Here is a 16,470-nt window from a genome sequence, read left to right as displayed (position 1 = left end):
GATGAATTTTGTTAAGTCTCGTAATAGGAGTAGCCTGAAGGATGAAAGTAGTAGCTCGTGCATATCTCTGAAGCTCACGAAATATAAACCTGATGTAAAATCTCTGTCAACAGTGATGCAGCAGCAAAAGTCCCACTGATAATATCAAACGGAGTCATAAAGTTTTCTCGGACTATCAGTGTACATGTATACATTAAAAAATAAATGTATTTTTCATCATCATATACTGTGTTTTTGTCGCTCAAATGAATTTTATTATTTCTTCAAGGTTCTTCACATACGTACACCTTAAGAGATATCAAGTAGGCGTAACATGTTCTCAAAAAATTAGGGTTGGCACGCAGAAGAATTTTGAGTCAGAGATTTTGCTGGTTTTGGCACGCACTCACAAAAAGGTTGCCTACCGCTGGTCTAGGCCATTAGCTGTCCTGTCGGAATTTGGTTGTTGTAAATTTCCACTAACTTTAACCACAGGGTATAGTAATATTAAAAGATGCCCTAAGGGAGCTGTATTCCAGATATACTTCCCCTTACCGCCACTGTGACGTTCAAGGGGCATGTTTTGGCCCCATCTTCTTGCAGCTGAGCCTGTCCAAAGTTGCTGGCCATTTTGAAATTTTTCCCAGGTCCTGATTCTGCATTATGTTTGACTGGATATCTGGGCCCTGTGGCCTAACCAAGGGACGAATCCTTTCCCCAGAAGGGGAGACAAAGTCCTTGTGGTGGTTACTTTTCTCCTTGATATCCCATAATTTAAATGCTGTGATGGGAAGTCAGGACACTCTCATTCTGTTCAGGTCAGTTCCTGTGCTCGTTTATGCCCACACATATCTGGCAGGGAGAGCTCAAGATGGAATTGGCTGGAGCTGCCCTTTGGCATCATTTTTTCTTATGTGTCCCCAAGTAGTGGCACCTGCCTTTGACCCTCTGCTTGTCAGAGGGCCAAATTCATAGACATTTTAAACTTAAAACAAATAGTTACAAAGCTGAACTTTGCCTCAGTGACAAACACACAAACATTCAGAACTCCGAATATTGTATTGTATCATTAGTTGGCTTTGGTTAGCATGAGTGTGAGAATCTCCCTTCCCAGCTAAAGACAAGCATTGAAATAATACACATAAAGCCTGGGGGAGGTCTCCTGGGGTGTCTTTTTACCGCCTGTTAACTGAGAATTAAGAAGATTCCAGGTGTATCTGGCTTGCAACTTGCCTGAGAGGATCCTGCGTGCTGAGCTGAGTGTGCTGAGGGAGCCTTGCTACAGCCCGCCAAGGTAAGAGAATGTTGAATGTGAGAACTCTTAGCAGTAGTCTTGGGAAGAGCCTGGTGTGAGAGGATGGGGTTGGGGAGGAGCAAATGGCCCTTTGGGAAGAGGTGCTGGCAACCCAAAACAAGAGGCAGCAGCTTTGCAATTCAATTTCCCTTTTGAAACAGCAGGCTCTGCTCCTGGTAGAATAATCAGAAAATATAAATAATATACATTCATTGGAAAAATATTGAAAATATATTAGATAAGCATATAGCTTTGTATCCTGGTTTTTAAAAGTTTATTATAACATATTCCATAATCTTTGAAATAAACAGAATTTGAAGTTGAGAATATGAAATCAGATTTAAGGGTTAAGAATCTTGTCCTGTATTTTTGTCTTTCAAAGTTTGTCTGACCAATTAGAACCTATAATTACTTTTTCTATTGAGGGCATCAGATCATGGCACATGTATTGTCCTCATTGAAAGAAGTTTCCGTGTAATTTCTAAGTAATTCCAACCTCTGTTGGATCACTCACAGAAACAAAGTCTAACTGGTTACCAAAATTCTGTATTCCAAATAGCCTTGTAAATGTGGACCGTCATGCTTGTCTTTCAAAGCAAGAACCATAGGACAATTGGTGGTGTGCTTGAAAACGTCCTAGTAGTGGGACAGACTCGGGTTGACCTGTCTCTGCCACGTCCCAGCTGTGTTGCTATGGGCTACTTATTCAAGCCCTCAAAGCCTCAATGTCCTCAGCTGCAAAATGGAGATAGTCTTGGGCTGCTTTCAGGACTGTTGCAGAGATTAAGTGAAATAATGCACACCAGGCACCTGGCCTAGTGTCAGGTGCACAGCAGCCAGTCACTAACTGCCAGGTTGTGTTACTGAAGACAGGAACCTGTACTGGGATAGCATGGCTTTCCAGAACAAAGCCCAATGCCTGGCATAGGATAAAGGCTCAATCCGTGTCCACTGAAGGAAGGACGGACGTCTTATGGGTTGCTGTAGTTTGGGGTGGTATGAACAGTGATGGGGACGCAGTTGTGTTTTTTGTTTTATTTTGTTTTGGTTTTTTTTGCCTCCCTATATTCTCCCCTCTTTAAAGATCCCAATTACCTCAAAAGAACTTTGCTTAAATTTCTAGTCTATGACCCCCAACTTTGTGGCTTAAACATTTTAAGTAAATCTGTAAGTCAAGAGACAGAAAGGCGGTAGGGATGCAGATGCTGATATAGCTCCTCTTTTCCCTAAGGTCCCAACACTGGTTTTCCTTACTCATTCACTTCAGGGAAAACATTGGGCCTCCAGTTCTCACATTGGTAGAATTCAGTATTACAGTCATGTGAAGATGAGCACACTCGATTCTGAGCACCACAGCTGTTTTAGAATAATGCATTGGGCCTTTTCTTTCCTTCACTGTCAATTATAGAAAAAGCCATTTGATACTTCTAAAATTCTGCAGGTTAAGGGTAAGATTTCTTGCCCCCTCCCTTCCATTTTTTTTTTATTTTTTATTTATTTATTTTTTTTTAAGAAAACTCAATTGCATCAAGAAAAGCAGAAAACCTGTGGGTTTGGTATAGAAGTAGATGGTGTTATTATTCTCTATTCCTCAGCAGACCTCAGCATTGCACAGTTGGGTGGGCTCCTGGAGGGCTTCGAGGTGGCTGGCTCTCGGCAGGATTCCCCTGTTCCATCTGGCATTCAATGCTTAACACTGAGTGGGGAGAAGACCAGGGACACTCAGAAATGGGCCAGATCTAGCATGGGAGACATGGGGCCTAGGAAGACAAGGCAAAGACTAGCTTGAGCTGGGACTCAAGAAGGGGGTGTGCTAGGAGGCAATTAGGAGCTGATACAGGGACAGGAGCAAACAATGTGGCTCTCTGGGCAAGGGGATCTTCAGAAGGCACTACATTCCAACCTGGTCTTTTGGGATGCTACCACTTTACAAAGCCTGTCCGGAACCCCTGTCAAAACCCCCTTTTTTAGAAGACTTACAGGAGACTTCTAACAATTCATTAGCTTATGTACATATCCATTTCCCTCTTTGAAGGCAGGGAGTGAGGGCTCTTTCTCTACCAAACCTAGCTTGGTAAAAATTCAACACCACCTTCTTAGTGTTGAAATGAGACGAAAATGTGCTAAGTACCTAAGACCCTGGCCTGAGGCCTCTTATCCAGGCAGAGAAATTGCTTTTATGGTGCAATGGGGAAGGGGGGAAGAAAGGGGCTAAGAAGGAGACAAAATCTTGGCATGGGCCATGTTGGGAGGAATCTGGGTCCCACAGTTTCTGCTTCCACATTCAATCCCAGAACTGTTTTCCCATTTTCAAAGTGAGCAGCCAGGACCTTGAAAGGGGTGGAGAGGTTTAAGGTGGGGCTGAGAATGGCTTTGTGAGACTCTCACCCAGTCCAGCCCTTCAGCTGGCCCTCTCTCCTCGGAGAGTATGATGCTGATACAGGAATGGGAGCAAACACTGTGACCCTTTGGGCAGGGGGATCGCCAAAGGGGATTTTGCCTGTCTCAGAGAGCTTATTAATGATACTCTGGAGGGCAGGGCAACTGAGAAAGAAAAGGAGCAAAAGCTCAAACTAAACAAATAAATTCCTTGTTAGTAGAGTTGATTTGGTGAGAATGAGGCCAGGAAGGTGGACTGAGATGCCTCTTTTGGGTTAACTAATGGCTTAATACGGGTTCCCCCAAACAGAGCCTGAACAAGGACTTGTATACAGGTAGGAGAATGAATCCCAAGGAACAGGAGTGATGGACTCTGAAGAGTCAAACAAGCAAAGAGGGAAAGAGAAAGGCAATCCAAGGGTGCATGATTGAGTTGATCGAGACGGGCACTACCATGGGCAGCTGGGGCTAGGTGTATGGAATGTATCTTGGAATCGCCCACTAGAATGGAAGGGTGGAGTATTTCTCCCCCAGCCTCTGCCTGCCTTGGTCAAAGTTGGTCCCATGAGGTGTTTGTTTTTTGCAGGGGTCCCAGGCTGCAGTGACAGAGAAGCCCTGAAGCAAGATGATAGGGGGTGCAGCTGAGCCAAGGTGCTTTTTGGGTTACACATGTATGCAGCTGGTTACTTCAGCAAAGCTGGAGTACAAAGATAGGTCAGCCACAGCAGGAGTCTGATATAACCACAGGCAGTTCAATTGTTCTCTTCTTGTCTTCCATGAATAGAACTGTATTTCCATTTACTTCTCAGTCCAAAGTCAGGACCTATGGTTTTCCTAAGTGCAATATTAATTCTCCTGTAATTAACTGCTCTTCCAGCAATGCATAATCCTAAAAGGAGAACCTGGTGACTCAGTGTAGCTCTTCGTTATTATTGATGGCCATGGCATAGAGTAACTCCTTTGAAACACTGCACTGAAGCAGGTATTCTGGCTTGAGTCTGTCTGGGAAATGGGCACAGAGAACCAAGTGCATTCTCCCTCCATGATCGCCCCAGTAGTTTTCCAGGCTGTATGGGTCAGGAGCTGGGGATGAAGAAGACACAGCCTTGAAGAAACTCATGGTTTGGAGCTACAGCCCGGATAATTTCCTTTTCTCCTCAGCCTGTTTCTTATTCTGGAGACTTGGCGGGGGTGGGACAGCCTGTCCTCTGACGCTGTCCTGTTGACACTCTGGGAAGCTGTGCTATTCAACTATTTTTAAACACCCTTCGGAGCAAATCTTTATAAAAAAAATTTCATCTGATCAAAAGACAAATTTAAAAACCAACCACCCCTGGTGAGCTCTAAAGACAGCAAGCACGCCCCGGACCTGGAAGGAGCCTCCTCCTCACCAGGGTGTCCTCACTTCCTGAAGCAGCACCTTCTCTGGCCTGGGCGGGTTCCTGGAGGGCGACGGCGGTGAGATCTGCGCCCGGCTTAGGGCCGAGCCGGACTGGCTGCAGGGGGCGCCTAGCAGGCAGCTGGGCGCTAAGGGCTGGGGGGACGCTCTACCGGAGCTGCCAGGCCAGGCGCCCCAGCACCTAGAGACGTGGCGCGGCAGCACTCCCCGCCCCGGCGACTCCCGCGGTCGGGACCCGCCTGCGCAGCCGGAACGCGGGCGCCCTAGGTGTCTAGGCGCATCCGGGTTGCAGAGGCCGCCGGAGTGCGAGCGGGTAGACGGCTTTCGAGAAGGAAACGGCGGCAGCGCCCCCAGTCGGTCTGCCAAGCCAGGAGCGCGGGTACCTGTGAAGCGCCGGATTAAGGCGAGTGCCTCAGCGGAACCCTCCACAGGCGGGGTCCCTCCCCATTGGGTGTGGGGTCAGAGGAAGGGCCCGCATCTGTTCCGCCGGAGTGGGGCGCGCCCGCGCCCTCAGCCCGGTTTGTCCTTGTGCGGCCCTTTAGCCGGGTCTCCGGTTTGCGGGTGGGGAAGGGGGCATGCAGCCCTGCAGGCCGGCCCTGTGGCCGCGGCGGAGCAAAGGTAGGAAGATGGACTGATCCCGCTCAGACCCGTCTCAGCCTCTGATGGTCCCTACCCGCCGGCCTCCGGGCCTTCTGTCTGCCCTGCGGGAGCCTCGCCCGGCGTTATTAGGAATGAGGTTCCCTGTGATGGGGCAGAGGCCATTTGCTCAGACTTGCGCCTGGCCAATCGGCAGGGTCACAGCCAGCTCCCCTCCCCTCACTATGAAAGCCCGGATTTTCACATGGGTCGCACTCGGTTTCCGGTCGCTGCGTCGACTGGAGGTCCGGGTCGGGTTAGCTAACTCAATAAAGGACCTCCTGCTTTTGCATCGGACTGACTCCCTGGCATGGTTTCTTGGGGATCTTGAATTCTGGGCATAACACCCTGCAGGAGGCCGCCCAGGTTGAACTAGCGGCCCCAAGGCTCCCAGATAAAAACCCTCGCGACTCATCGTCCCCTGCTGCCACATTTTACATTAGGGAACCCTGGGCCCAAGAAGGAAAGGAACCCGGCCAAGGTCACATTGTAGTCCTGCTTCCAGCCCGGGCTCTGGGCACCGCGCCCTTCTCCGCCGTCTCTCTGTTCTGCCCAGCACCCCTCCTCTTCCGCGCCTTCCAGGAGGCTCTACGGTCGCGGCGCGGTGAGCGCGCCCTCCCTTCCCGCGGCGCCCTTAGGAAGGATGCTAGACTGAGGTCTGGCCGCCGGTCCAGCTGCCTTGAGCACTAGCCAAGCCGGCCGTTGCTGGAGTACAGGACGGACCACAGGACCGGGACAGTAGGAGGGCAGAGGAAGGAGGGGGCGACGCGGTAGTAAGCTGGGGATGCTGGGGGGTAAGGGGGGATGGGGACGGAAGCCTAGGGGTGCGTGGCCGCAGTACAGTGGGGCTTTGTTTGGGCGGTGCCGCTTCAGCCAATGGGAACGCGGCTCCGGCCGAGCCTCCTGGTCCCCCCCTGGCTCCGGTCTCTTGCCGGCGGGAAGGGAAGGTGGCCCCGAGATTGGCTGCGCCGCATCGCGTGGGGTGGCGGCGCCTGCGCGCCTCCGGCGGCGCGCGCTTTGCTGCGCTCGGGCGAGAGGGGGCCTGGGGTGCGCGTCCCTGTCGGGGGAGGGGCTGACGCTGCGCGCGTCGTGGAGCTCTGCACGGTTTTTTCCAGCGGGTCTGCCAAAATCTGAACAAAGTCAGCTGATGCGGAGTCGCCGTCTAACCCTGCGAGGGCACAGGCAGGAGGGCCGCCTTTAATCCTCCGCTGCCGGGATCCTTTATGACGTAGCGAATGTACTTCCCGCCCAAGCGTTTGACCCCGCCCCTGCATAAGGCATACACCCCGGGCTGCTGCGGGGGAAGCGGACCTTTGAAATGTGTGTAGCTTTCATATTCTCTCTCAACACACTTCTATAGAGCTCCTGCTTCCTGTCAAGCACCAGAGTAGATATTCTGTAGGACCAGAAATCAATGGTACAACACGTGAGTCCTATCTGTGGGGGCACTCTTGGTCCACTGGGGCCTAGTGGTTAGATGGGGGCTGTGGATGGTTGTAAACAGAAATGTATTACGTATTACCCTCCCTAGGTAAGTGCTGTTACAGAGACACAGAAGGAAGGCGTGAAATGCTAATTTGGGGAGAGATTTTTATTTTTTTTATTTAGGAGATCAGGAAAGGCATTTTGAAGTAGGCGTCAATTTGAATCAGTTAGGACTTGGTCAGATGAAGAAGTCAGATTTGGTATGGGATGAGCAAGGCCTGGAAATTGGAAAGTGCTTGGTGAGGGTGTAGCAAAGGGTATAATGAGTAGGTGAGAAAAGTCTAGTTGAAGATAGAATTTGGAGGGGCCAGTGAGGATCAGAATTCCCAGCTTGTATACTCAGATTTGAAACGTGGTAAGCACTTATGAATTGAGTGGCCCCTTCATCTGTCAGTTGGACTAATGTCACTTGGACTCATCTGCACCAAAATCTTGAAAATATCTTTGATTCTTCCTTCTTTCACATCCTGCATTTAATTTGCCAGCAAGTCATAGTAGGCTCTACTTTTAGACTCTGACCACTTCATTATGTCCTCATTATAATATTAAACTCTCCTGCCGGGGGCGGAGATTTTCCACCAGTCTTTCATATGTAATGTATGTATAGGCATGTTTTCCAACTGCGCATGCGCAGGAATGTTCCCACCTGTACATGGAATTTTATTCATGATTTCCCTGAATAAAGATGAATCTGATCCCTTATCTGGGGACATGCCACTTTGGGAAGTGAACCCCTGGTGTGTCCTTGCTTGCTGGCTTGCAATAAAGTTTATTCCTTTTCATCAAATTATCCTCGAGTTGTCTTTTGGCTGACAACTATTGGGTAACTGGATCCGGTTCCCTCGGGTAACAAATCAAGAAGTACAGAGAGGGAGGCCCACGTTCCTGTTGTCATTATAAGATCTACATCGTGGCATTCTCAGAATATGGAGCAAATTTAAAAATTAATCATAATGATCCAAGAAGGAACCTGCTTTCAGTGTGTTTTAGCCAATATCGTTTCGGCTGCAAGTAACAGAAACTTTAAGCTGCTTAACCAGCATGTACAGAGCTGGAGGGCAGGAGTGTAGCAGGGCCTCATAGGCAGATCTGTCTTTCAACCGCTGGTTGGCGTCAATTCAACACCAAGTTTGGGGTGGGGTGAAGAAAGAAACTTTATTCAGTGCAAGCAGCTCGATTGTGATATCGCTCAATTATGAAGTAGTACAGCTATTAGGAGGCCCTGGAGTGAGGCAGCCCTGGGGCCAGCCCCTCTCTGGTGTGGCAGCTCTACTGTGTTCTGGCTAAACATGTCAGTGTTTCAGCCTCAGTTGAGGAGAGGCAGTCTTTTTGACTTCAGTGGAAAGGGAGAGTATGCTTCCAGAACCAAGGGGGAGCTGACTTATATAGACAGAAGTCCCCACTCCCGGTCCCTGATTGGTCTGACCTAATGCAAATGAGGACTCCAAATTCTCTGGTTGATTGGTCCAAGAGTCCCTGATTGGTCAGAATGGAGCAGCTCTGATTGGTTGGTGAAGATGCTAATAGGGCTAATACTGAGCAGCTCCAGTTGGACAGGGAAAGCCTCAGTCCTATTGGTTGAAATAGGATTCCAGAAACTCCTTTATAAAGGCTGGCTCAGAGGCAGGTAGTTCAGTTCAGGCTTCTTCCTAACCTGCAGTTTGGATGAGAGGCCCTTGTGTAGAAATGGCTGCTAGGCTCTGTTTTTGTTTTTTTGTGTGTGTTTTTTTAAATTGAGCCCAGCTAGCCTCCAGGAGCCCTTCTTAGTTGGTATTTTCTTTCTCAGGATCCACCTGCTGAAGGAAGCTCTATTCTCTCTCTCTCTCTCTCTCTCTCTCTCTCTCTCTCTCTCTCCATGGACCCCTGTGCCTGGCTCTTCTCTCTTTCTCTGCAGGTTGGCTTTTTCCATCTCTGTATCTCTGTGGCATAACTGCCCCCTTCTCCACTCCAGCAGCCAGATCACATATCCCTGCCCTTCAGAGGCTGATTTGCATTCTGTCACAGTTCCAGGGGACAGAGTGATGGGTTCATCTTGGGTCGGTGTCTTTCCCCGACCCAGTACCTCATACCTGGGAGGAGGTCTCACTGTCCAACTAAAGCTGCATGTGGGTGAAAGGCAGGTCTAAGAGCCCAGGGATCAGGTGAGCAGGAGAGACCACTGCAGAGAGTGTTTGTGAAGTGGTCTCTGGGGAGAACTGGCCAGTACCTGCTAGTAAGTCTAGAGTGTCTCTCAGACTAATCCAAGTGTCTGTGTTAGGTTTGCCTAGCTGGGCTCTCTGTTAAACACAGGTACATAAGAGTCACCAGAGTATTAATGGTAAAATGGTAGTGAGAACAATGTCCACTATGTCATTTGATGTTCCTAGATAGTGCTTTTAGACTTTTGTTCCACAATAGTTATTTTTCTAAGGATTAACAGGCATCTTTTTTGAACGAGGGCTTTAAAACTTGTCAGGTGGCCTTGATGGGGAATATAAGACATTTGGGGGGGGAAAGAGGGGTGGCTAGCAATCTGAATCTGTACCAGTAACCTGCCTTCTAAGACACACTCTTGCTAGCGGATAATTAACTCCATTGATACCTGTCCTGTCTGGCAGAACCTGTTTCCCAGAAATCTCCCATTTTACAAAGGGGCCATAAACAAAGAATGTAACAGCTTAGTTAGTGGGGATGTGTGTGGGGGGATCACTGGCACCCCCAAGACCAGGCATTTAGATATAATCTAACTTCCCCATTCCAACTCACTCAGGAGGGGCTGTGGAAGCCCACCACAAAAGCCTGGTAGTTAGGAAACAGATAGAAAACAAAGAAACCAAAGGGTATAAAAGGAAAGCTTCCTCCATATTCACTCACTCAGGATTTGGAGAACTGACCCCCTGAGTCACTGTACTAGTACATGTGAAAATAAATGGGCTTATCCTGGATCTCCGAGTACTCCCTGTGTATTTTTCAGTTGCCAGGTAAATTCTGTAACAGCCTCAAGGAAGCCCCCTTAACTGTGCAGTTAGCATGCATAGCTGAGTTGAGCTGGAACTTTTAGGCAAGATTATAATAAGCAATCAGAAGGAAAATAGCCAAAGGATAATATACATCTATCTAGTGAGGGACCTCAAACTCAAATGCCCACAGTGTCTAGGCAGTTAACAAAGGCAATCTGGGTAGGCTTAAGATAGTAAGTGAAGCCCTGACCAGTTTGGCTCAGTGGATAGAGCGTCGGCCTGCAGACTCAAGGGTCCCAGGTTCGATTCTGGTCAAGGGCATGTACCTTGGTTGCAGGCCCATCCCCAGTTGGGGGTGTGTAGGAGGCAGCTGATCGATGTTGTTCTCTCATCGATGTTTCTAACTCTCTATCCCTCTCCCTTCCTCTCTGTAAAAAATCAATAAAGTGTATATATTTTTTAAAAGATAGTAAGTGAAAACTATTTGTATTATGAGTTCAAGCATCATGTAGTTGCCTAATTACATTGCCTTTTAAGACACTAGACTGGCAAACAAAACAGCCAAGTAGAAGAGAGGCTGCCTTTGCCAGACATGGGAATCTCACACAGCTTGCTCGTCTGACGGTCCTTAGTGTGGGGTCCCTCCATAGGATAGTTCCCTGCCTAAACCCAGCTTGCCCCTCCAGTGGGACAGTGCCTTCCCTTCCCACTTGTTAGTGCCAAGGCGCATCTAGACTTCATGTCCAGAACCAAGTGACTTCTCTGTCCTGCCCAAGGCCTGCTGCCTGCCATGTTCCTGTTTCTTGATGATGTCCCACCTCTTCTGAGGATGTCATTACTGCGAATGTCTGTTCCTTGCAGGGACACCTTGACCCTGTCAGAGCTCAACAAGGGAGCCAGCATCAGGACAAGGATGCATGCTGGCTCCTCATGCTTTCCACAGGTTACCCATGGGCTATGCATTGCAAATGGAAAGGAGGTGCCCTTGAGAGCAGACCCAAATGTTCTTAGTGTTCGATACGTTTCACCCAGATTATAGATTGACATGTGAGCATTTTGATTTTGTAATAATATCTTATAAACTTGGTTGCTGGGAGTCAAGCCCCCTGTGCCAAGTCTCCCTGGGGTAGCTAATTGAGTTCAAGGCTAAGGAGACTGTCTTCCAACCCCAACAGCTGCTCTGCCGTTCTTTAGCAACTACCTCCCATAACCATTTCTGATTCTAAACCAAAAGGCAAGTGAGTGTTATTTCAAGTTTGAGAACTTAATATTTACAGAGAATAAAGCCCAGCACAAGGCATTAAGACAGTGGTTCTCAACCTTCCTAATGCTGCGCCCCTTTAATACAGTTCCTCATGTTGTGGTGACCCCCAACCATAAAATTATTTTTGTTGCTACTTCATAACTGTAATTTTGCTACTGTTATGAATCGTAATGTAAATATCTGATATGCAGGATGTGTTTTCATTGTTACAAATTGAACATAATTAAAGCATAGTGATTAATCACAAAAACAATATGTAATTATATATGTGTTTTCCGATGGTCTTAGGCGACCCCTTAAAAGGGTCGTTCGATCCCCAAAGGGGTTGTGGCCCACAGGTTGAGAACCGCTGCATTAAGATGACAGAGAACCCCAAAGAGTATGTGGGAATCCCATTGCCTCCAGTATTGTGTTTGGAGTGAAAATACCAACACGTTTAAGAAACGTAAGAAAAGAAGAAGAAGGAGATCTACAAGCCTGCCATTCTGCATATAAGACACAATATGTGAATAGTACATTTTCCAAGGTGGGGAGCTTTTGTGCACTTTAAAATATTTTGATTCTCACAGCACTTTTAGATATTGCTGACTCTAAGGAAAATAAAATTCAAAGCCACAAGTATTGAGCCTAAGGGATGGAAAGGGCTTTAATTATAGACAATTGGATTTGAGATCACCCGGTGGCGGTGACCTCAGACTCCAGTTCTGGTAAGAGGAGGTGTGTGCTAGGCCAGCTGGGTCACCCCGTTAAAGGATCGGAGTCTGGCTTGGGCATCATGGGCATGGGCCTTCCATGGATGGAGGAGAGTGGGGTCTGTGAGCACACAGCTTGTCCCCACTCAGCAGAGATTCACTGAGGGCCTCCTTGGTGTCAGGTTTCTTGTAAACATTTTGGGGTTGGGGGTTCAGTGGAGAACAAGATGGACAAGGTGCCTGGACTCATCAAGCTTATGACCTAAAAGGAGAAGAGAAAGTGAAATAAGGTACTTTTGGATTGAAGAGTGATCTTATAGAGAGAACCTCTGTGTGTTGCATGGGGGATTAGGGGGCATCCTCTGTGAAATCTGAAGGGTCAGAAGGACTCAGCCATCTGGACTGAGGAAGAACAAGGGCCAGGGCCCTGAGGCAGGAAAGAGCTTGGCATACGCCAGAAACTTCCAGAAGGTCAGTGTGGTCACAGTGCAGAGAGCACAGCGGAGGGCAGTACCAGACAAGGTTAGGAAGGGAAGCAGAGGGTGTTTCAACAGGCATGGGAAGGAGACTTTTAGGTGAGGAAGTCACATAATTTGACTGCAGTGCTGGCAATGGGGTGTGGTGAGTAGGAGCGGGAGGGGAGGCCGAGCCTAGAGATCCCTGTTTGTTTTTCTTCCCTGAGGATTAAACAGATTAAACCTCCACCTGTTTCCTGCAGTGAACTTGCAGTGGTTGGCTAGTTAGTGAACTTATTACAGACCTGTTGGCCCAGTTAAGTTTGGGTGACAGCAAAGGGCAGGGGAGGAGCTGCCTTCCAGGCAAAAGCTTGTACTGGTAAGAACAGTATATAACTCCAGGCAGGTGTGCAAAGGAGACGCTGGGACAGCTCACCCGGAAAAGAGCAACATCTCTCCACTGTGGTTGCTTCGCTTCACTCCCTCCCATCCTCCCCTTCCTTCCCTGAGGCCAGGAGGAATTATTATCACAATTGACCGGAACAGGAAGGCAAACAATCTACACCCTCATCCACACTTAATAATCCACAAATAGTCACGTGCTGAGGGGCCTTAAGGAGATACTAAATCTGGGCCCTGTTGCAATCAGGTTGATTTAACCTTGAAAGGGGGTGGTAGGGTGGTGGGAGAGACTGCGTGTGTGTGTGTGTGTGTGTGTGTGTGTGTGTGTGTGTGTGTGTTTTAATTTAGGTTGATTAAAGTGTGTCTCATTTAATAACTCCAGTCCCCATGCTATAATGAGTTACTGATGATTCAGCCTCAGAGCCAGTTCCTGTGTGGTTGGAAAAGCTACCTAGGAGGCATGTGGGCCACTTGAGATAGAAGGTTGGTGTCTTGGGTCACACAGATGGATGATGGAAATGGGGACCACGGACGGAGAATGAGGCTCATGGAGTGGGAACCTCTGAGAGGATGGGTCCTTGGGTCCCCCAATAGTGGCTGCACAGCCTGGTTTGAGGATGACAGTTCTGGTCCACCCTCCTCGTGACTGGTCCAGGCTTGGTGGTGCAGCCAGAAGCAGGACCCAGATTTCTAGACGTCCCCTCCTCCTCACTTACTATCACGTGAGGCTACAGCTTGAGAGGAAGGTGCAGGAGAGGTCTGCCTAGGTGCAGGGCTCAGTTTGGCTTTCACAACCTGGAAGAAAAGTGTCCACTCCTGCCTAAACCTCTGCAGACAACAAGGCAATGCTGAGGGTGTGTTTTGTGTTTCAGAACCCGCCAGGAAGAGGCCCGTCATTCTACCTCTTGTGGCCACAATGCTGACTGCCCGCCTCTCCAGGCCCCTGTCAAAGCTCCCCGGGAAAACCCTGAGTTTCTCTAACAGAGAAAATGGAACAAGGTAAGAGACTGAAGGGTAGAGGTGGCCTTGAGTGCCACACTCTCTGGGCAAAGCAGAGGGAGTTCTTCACACATGGATGATGCAGGTGGTCCTAAGGCCTGACTCTCAAAGTGACACTCAGCGCCCACCTTCGACCAGCAAAGGAAACTCAAAGGTGTCCTCAGAAGACAGAGACCTTCCCAGGGCACACAGGGCACAGAAGAATATCTTCCATCAGATTTTTTACTCTCTTATTTGGAAATAACTGATACAAAAGTTGCCCAAGTAGTACAAAGGGCTTCTCTATCCTCTTCACCTAACTTCCCTCAATGTTAACATCTTACAAAACCATAGTGCAATCATGAAAACCAGGAAATTACCACTGATACGTGTTAACAGACCTACACACTGGATTCAAGTTTTGTCAGATGGCCCAAGCATGGACCTTTCCTGGTCCAGGGTACAAACCAGGGCCTGCAGTGCCTTCGGTTGTCATGTCTCCTTCCTCTCTTCTCATCAGGGGCAGTTCCTGAGTCTTTGTCATTCTTGACCTTGACACTTTGGAAGAATGTCTCCCAGTTGGGGTTTGTGTGATGTCCTCGTGTTTGGATTCAGGTGTTCATGTTTGGAAGGTGCCACCCAGGTGAGGTGCGTCTTCTCAGTGCATCGCATCGGGAGTTGCACGGCAGGATGTGTCTTACTGATCACCTGGGTGACTCCTCTTTTCAAACCTTACACATGAAGCAGCTAACTAAACTGTCCTGAGACTTCACTGAACTGTTGTGTGTTTAGAGAAGCTACGTGCAGATGAAACAAGCAGCTCTTCGTTGAGAGCTCTGGGATTGCCCTTCCCAAGGGGATTCAGTGCACTTTGCTACTTCATTGTCCTCTGTAGCAGCCAGAGCCAGGAAACATAATACCTTTTGTCTTTATATTTAAGAGGAATGAAAGTAAGTGTTAGGTTAAATTCAAAGTTCCAGCAGCTGGAATATGGATGGGTATTTTTTATGCCAATAAATATGTTTGGAAGAACTGCATTTAGGCTTATAGCAACATTTGCTTAAAAGCATTTCCCCGGGAGACAGCAGCTTGGTTGGAGATGGGGCTTCAACTACCAGAAGACACCTTAAAAGTAGAGTTAAAATGGCCCTTCCAGCAGAGGTGACAGCTCACTGAAGAGGGAAGGCCCTGGCTCCCTGCAACTATTTTTTTCAGTGAGTCATTGATTTCTATGGCAAAAATCTGTCTCAAGCTTGCTTTTAAAGATATCTGGAGGTTTTTATAGAGGAGGAAATAATCCCAAAGGAAGTTAAATATTTTTATAAAGGTTTTGTCCTCAAATGAAAGGGAAGTGAAGTATTAGTCAAGCTTCTGGCTCATTTGAGGGGAAAGAAGGGCTGTCATGGGGAGATTCTGAATCTTCTGGAAGGATTGTAGAAATAACTGGTTAGGCAAGGGACTGGGGGCAGGGTGGTCTGGGGTAGAGCTGAGTCAGAGGGCATTAGCTGTCCTCAGGGCAAAGGTGTCAGCAGAGGTCCGGGAGGGAGACCCAGTTGTATGAGGAGGATGGAAGGGATCATTGCCTGGATCAGACCAGAGGTCTTTGGGTGGGGAAAATCTTGGGCCTCATCATTTTGCTTGAATCGCAATTGGCCTCATAATCCTGTCCCCACCTGTGGGTGGATCCTGTGATAAAACCTTAACAAGTGACTTTACAGCCTTATACCTCCAGCCATGGGGCGATCAGTACCTCTCACAGCAGGCCTCCTGTTCCTAAGTCTGCCCTCTCTATTCATACTGACCAAGTTAATATATTATCCCTAGGGGCACCATGCCACCCTAATACCTGCTCTCCCCCACACTGACTTCTTATTCCATCTACATGTTTTTTCCTTGCTCATCTCCCCACTCAGCACCCAGGTCTCCCACCTGTATGATGTCCATCTAACCTGAACTCCCTGTTGAGATGCCTGAACAGACCAGCACCCATCCCTTCCCATGTGTATCTTCCCATGTGCCTCAGAGCAGCAGTCACCCAGTACACACCATCTGTCTAGGTCAGTGATGGCGAACCTATGACATGCGTGTCAGAGGTGACACGCGAACTCATTTTTTGGTTGATTTTTCTTTGTTAAATGGCATTTAAATATATAAAATAAATATCAAAAATATAAATCTTTGTTTTACTATGGTTTCAAATATCAAAAAATTTCTATATGTGACACGGCACCAGAGTTAAGTTAGGGTTTTTCAAAATGCTGACACGCCGAGCTCAAAGGTTTGCCATCACTGGTCTAGGTGAAATCCTCCCCAGGAGTGTTTGCATGTTGTCCTTCCCCCTTCCCCTGACACCTGACAGCCTGCTCTTCTTTTAAAAATGTTTTTGTTGATTTTAGAGAGTGAGGAAGGGAGAATGATAGATAGAAACATTAATGAGAAACATCAGTCATCTTCCCCCTGCATGTCCCTGGGGATCGAGCCCACAACCTGGGCAGGTGCTTTGACACAGAAATCAAACCATTGACCTCTTGGTGCATGGGATGACACTCAACCAACTGAGCCACACTG

General features: G+C 48.1%; 1 protein-coding gene across 8 annotated transcripts in view; it reads left to right on the top strand.

The window, feature by feature from the left end:
- Positions 1-1,159: 1,159 nt before the first annotated feature.
- The window catches only part of BDH1 (3-hydroxybutyrate dehydrogenase 1), a 34,713-nt gene continuing 19,402 nt past the window's right edge, over positions 1,160-16,470 (top strand). Inside the window, exons 1-2 of one of the 8 annotated variants that reach the window (XM_036348960.1) lie at positions 1,160-1,273; positions 13,797-13,923. In XM_036348960.1, coding sequence (XP_036204853.1) covers positions 13,841-13,923 — 83 coding nt within the window. In that variant the 5' untranslated portion in view covers positions 1,160-1,273; positions 13,797-13,840. Of the gene's footprint in view, positions 1,274-5,045; positions 5,455-5,522; positions 5,670-6,267; positions 6,292-13,790; positions 13,924-14,422; positions 14,551-15,815; positions 15,960-16,470 lie in introns of those variants that run through there. The other 7 variants (XM_036348959.1, XM_036348966.1, XM_036348958.1 and 4 more) reach the window with 7 other exon arrangements.

The sequence above is a fragment of the Myotis myotis genome, unplaced genomic scaffold, assembly GCF_014108235.1.
Source record: "Myotis myotis isolate mMyoMyo1 unplaced genomic scaffold, mMyoMyo1.p scaffold_m19_p_2, whole genome shotgun sequence".
In the NCBI taxonomy this organism is placed as follows: domain Eukaryota; kingdom Metazoa; phylum Chordata; class Mammalia; order Chiroptera; family Vespertilionidae; genus Myotis; species Myotis myotis.
The sequence above is the reverse complement of the archived record's forward strand: the minus strand, read 5'-3'. Positions and strand labels throughout refer to the sequence as shown.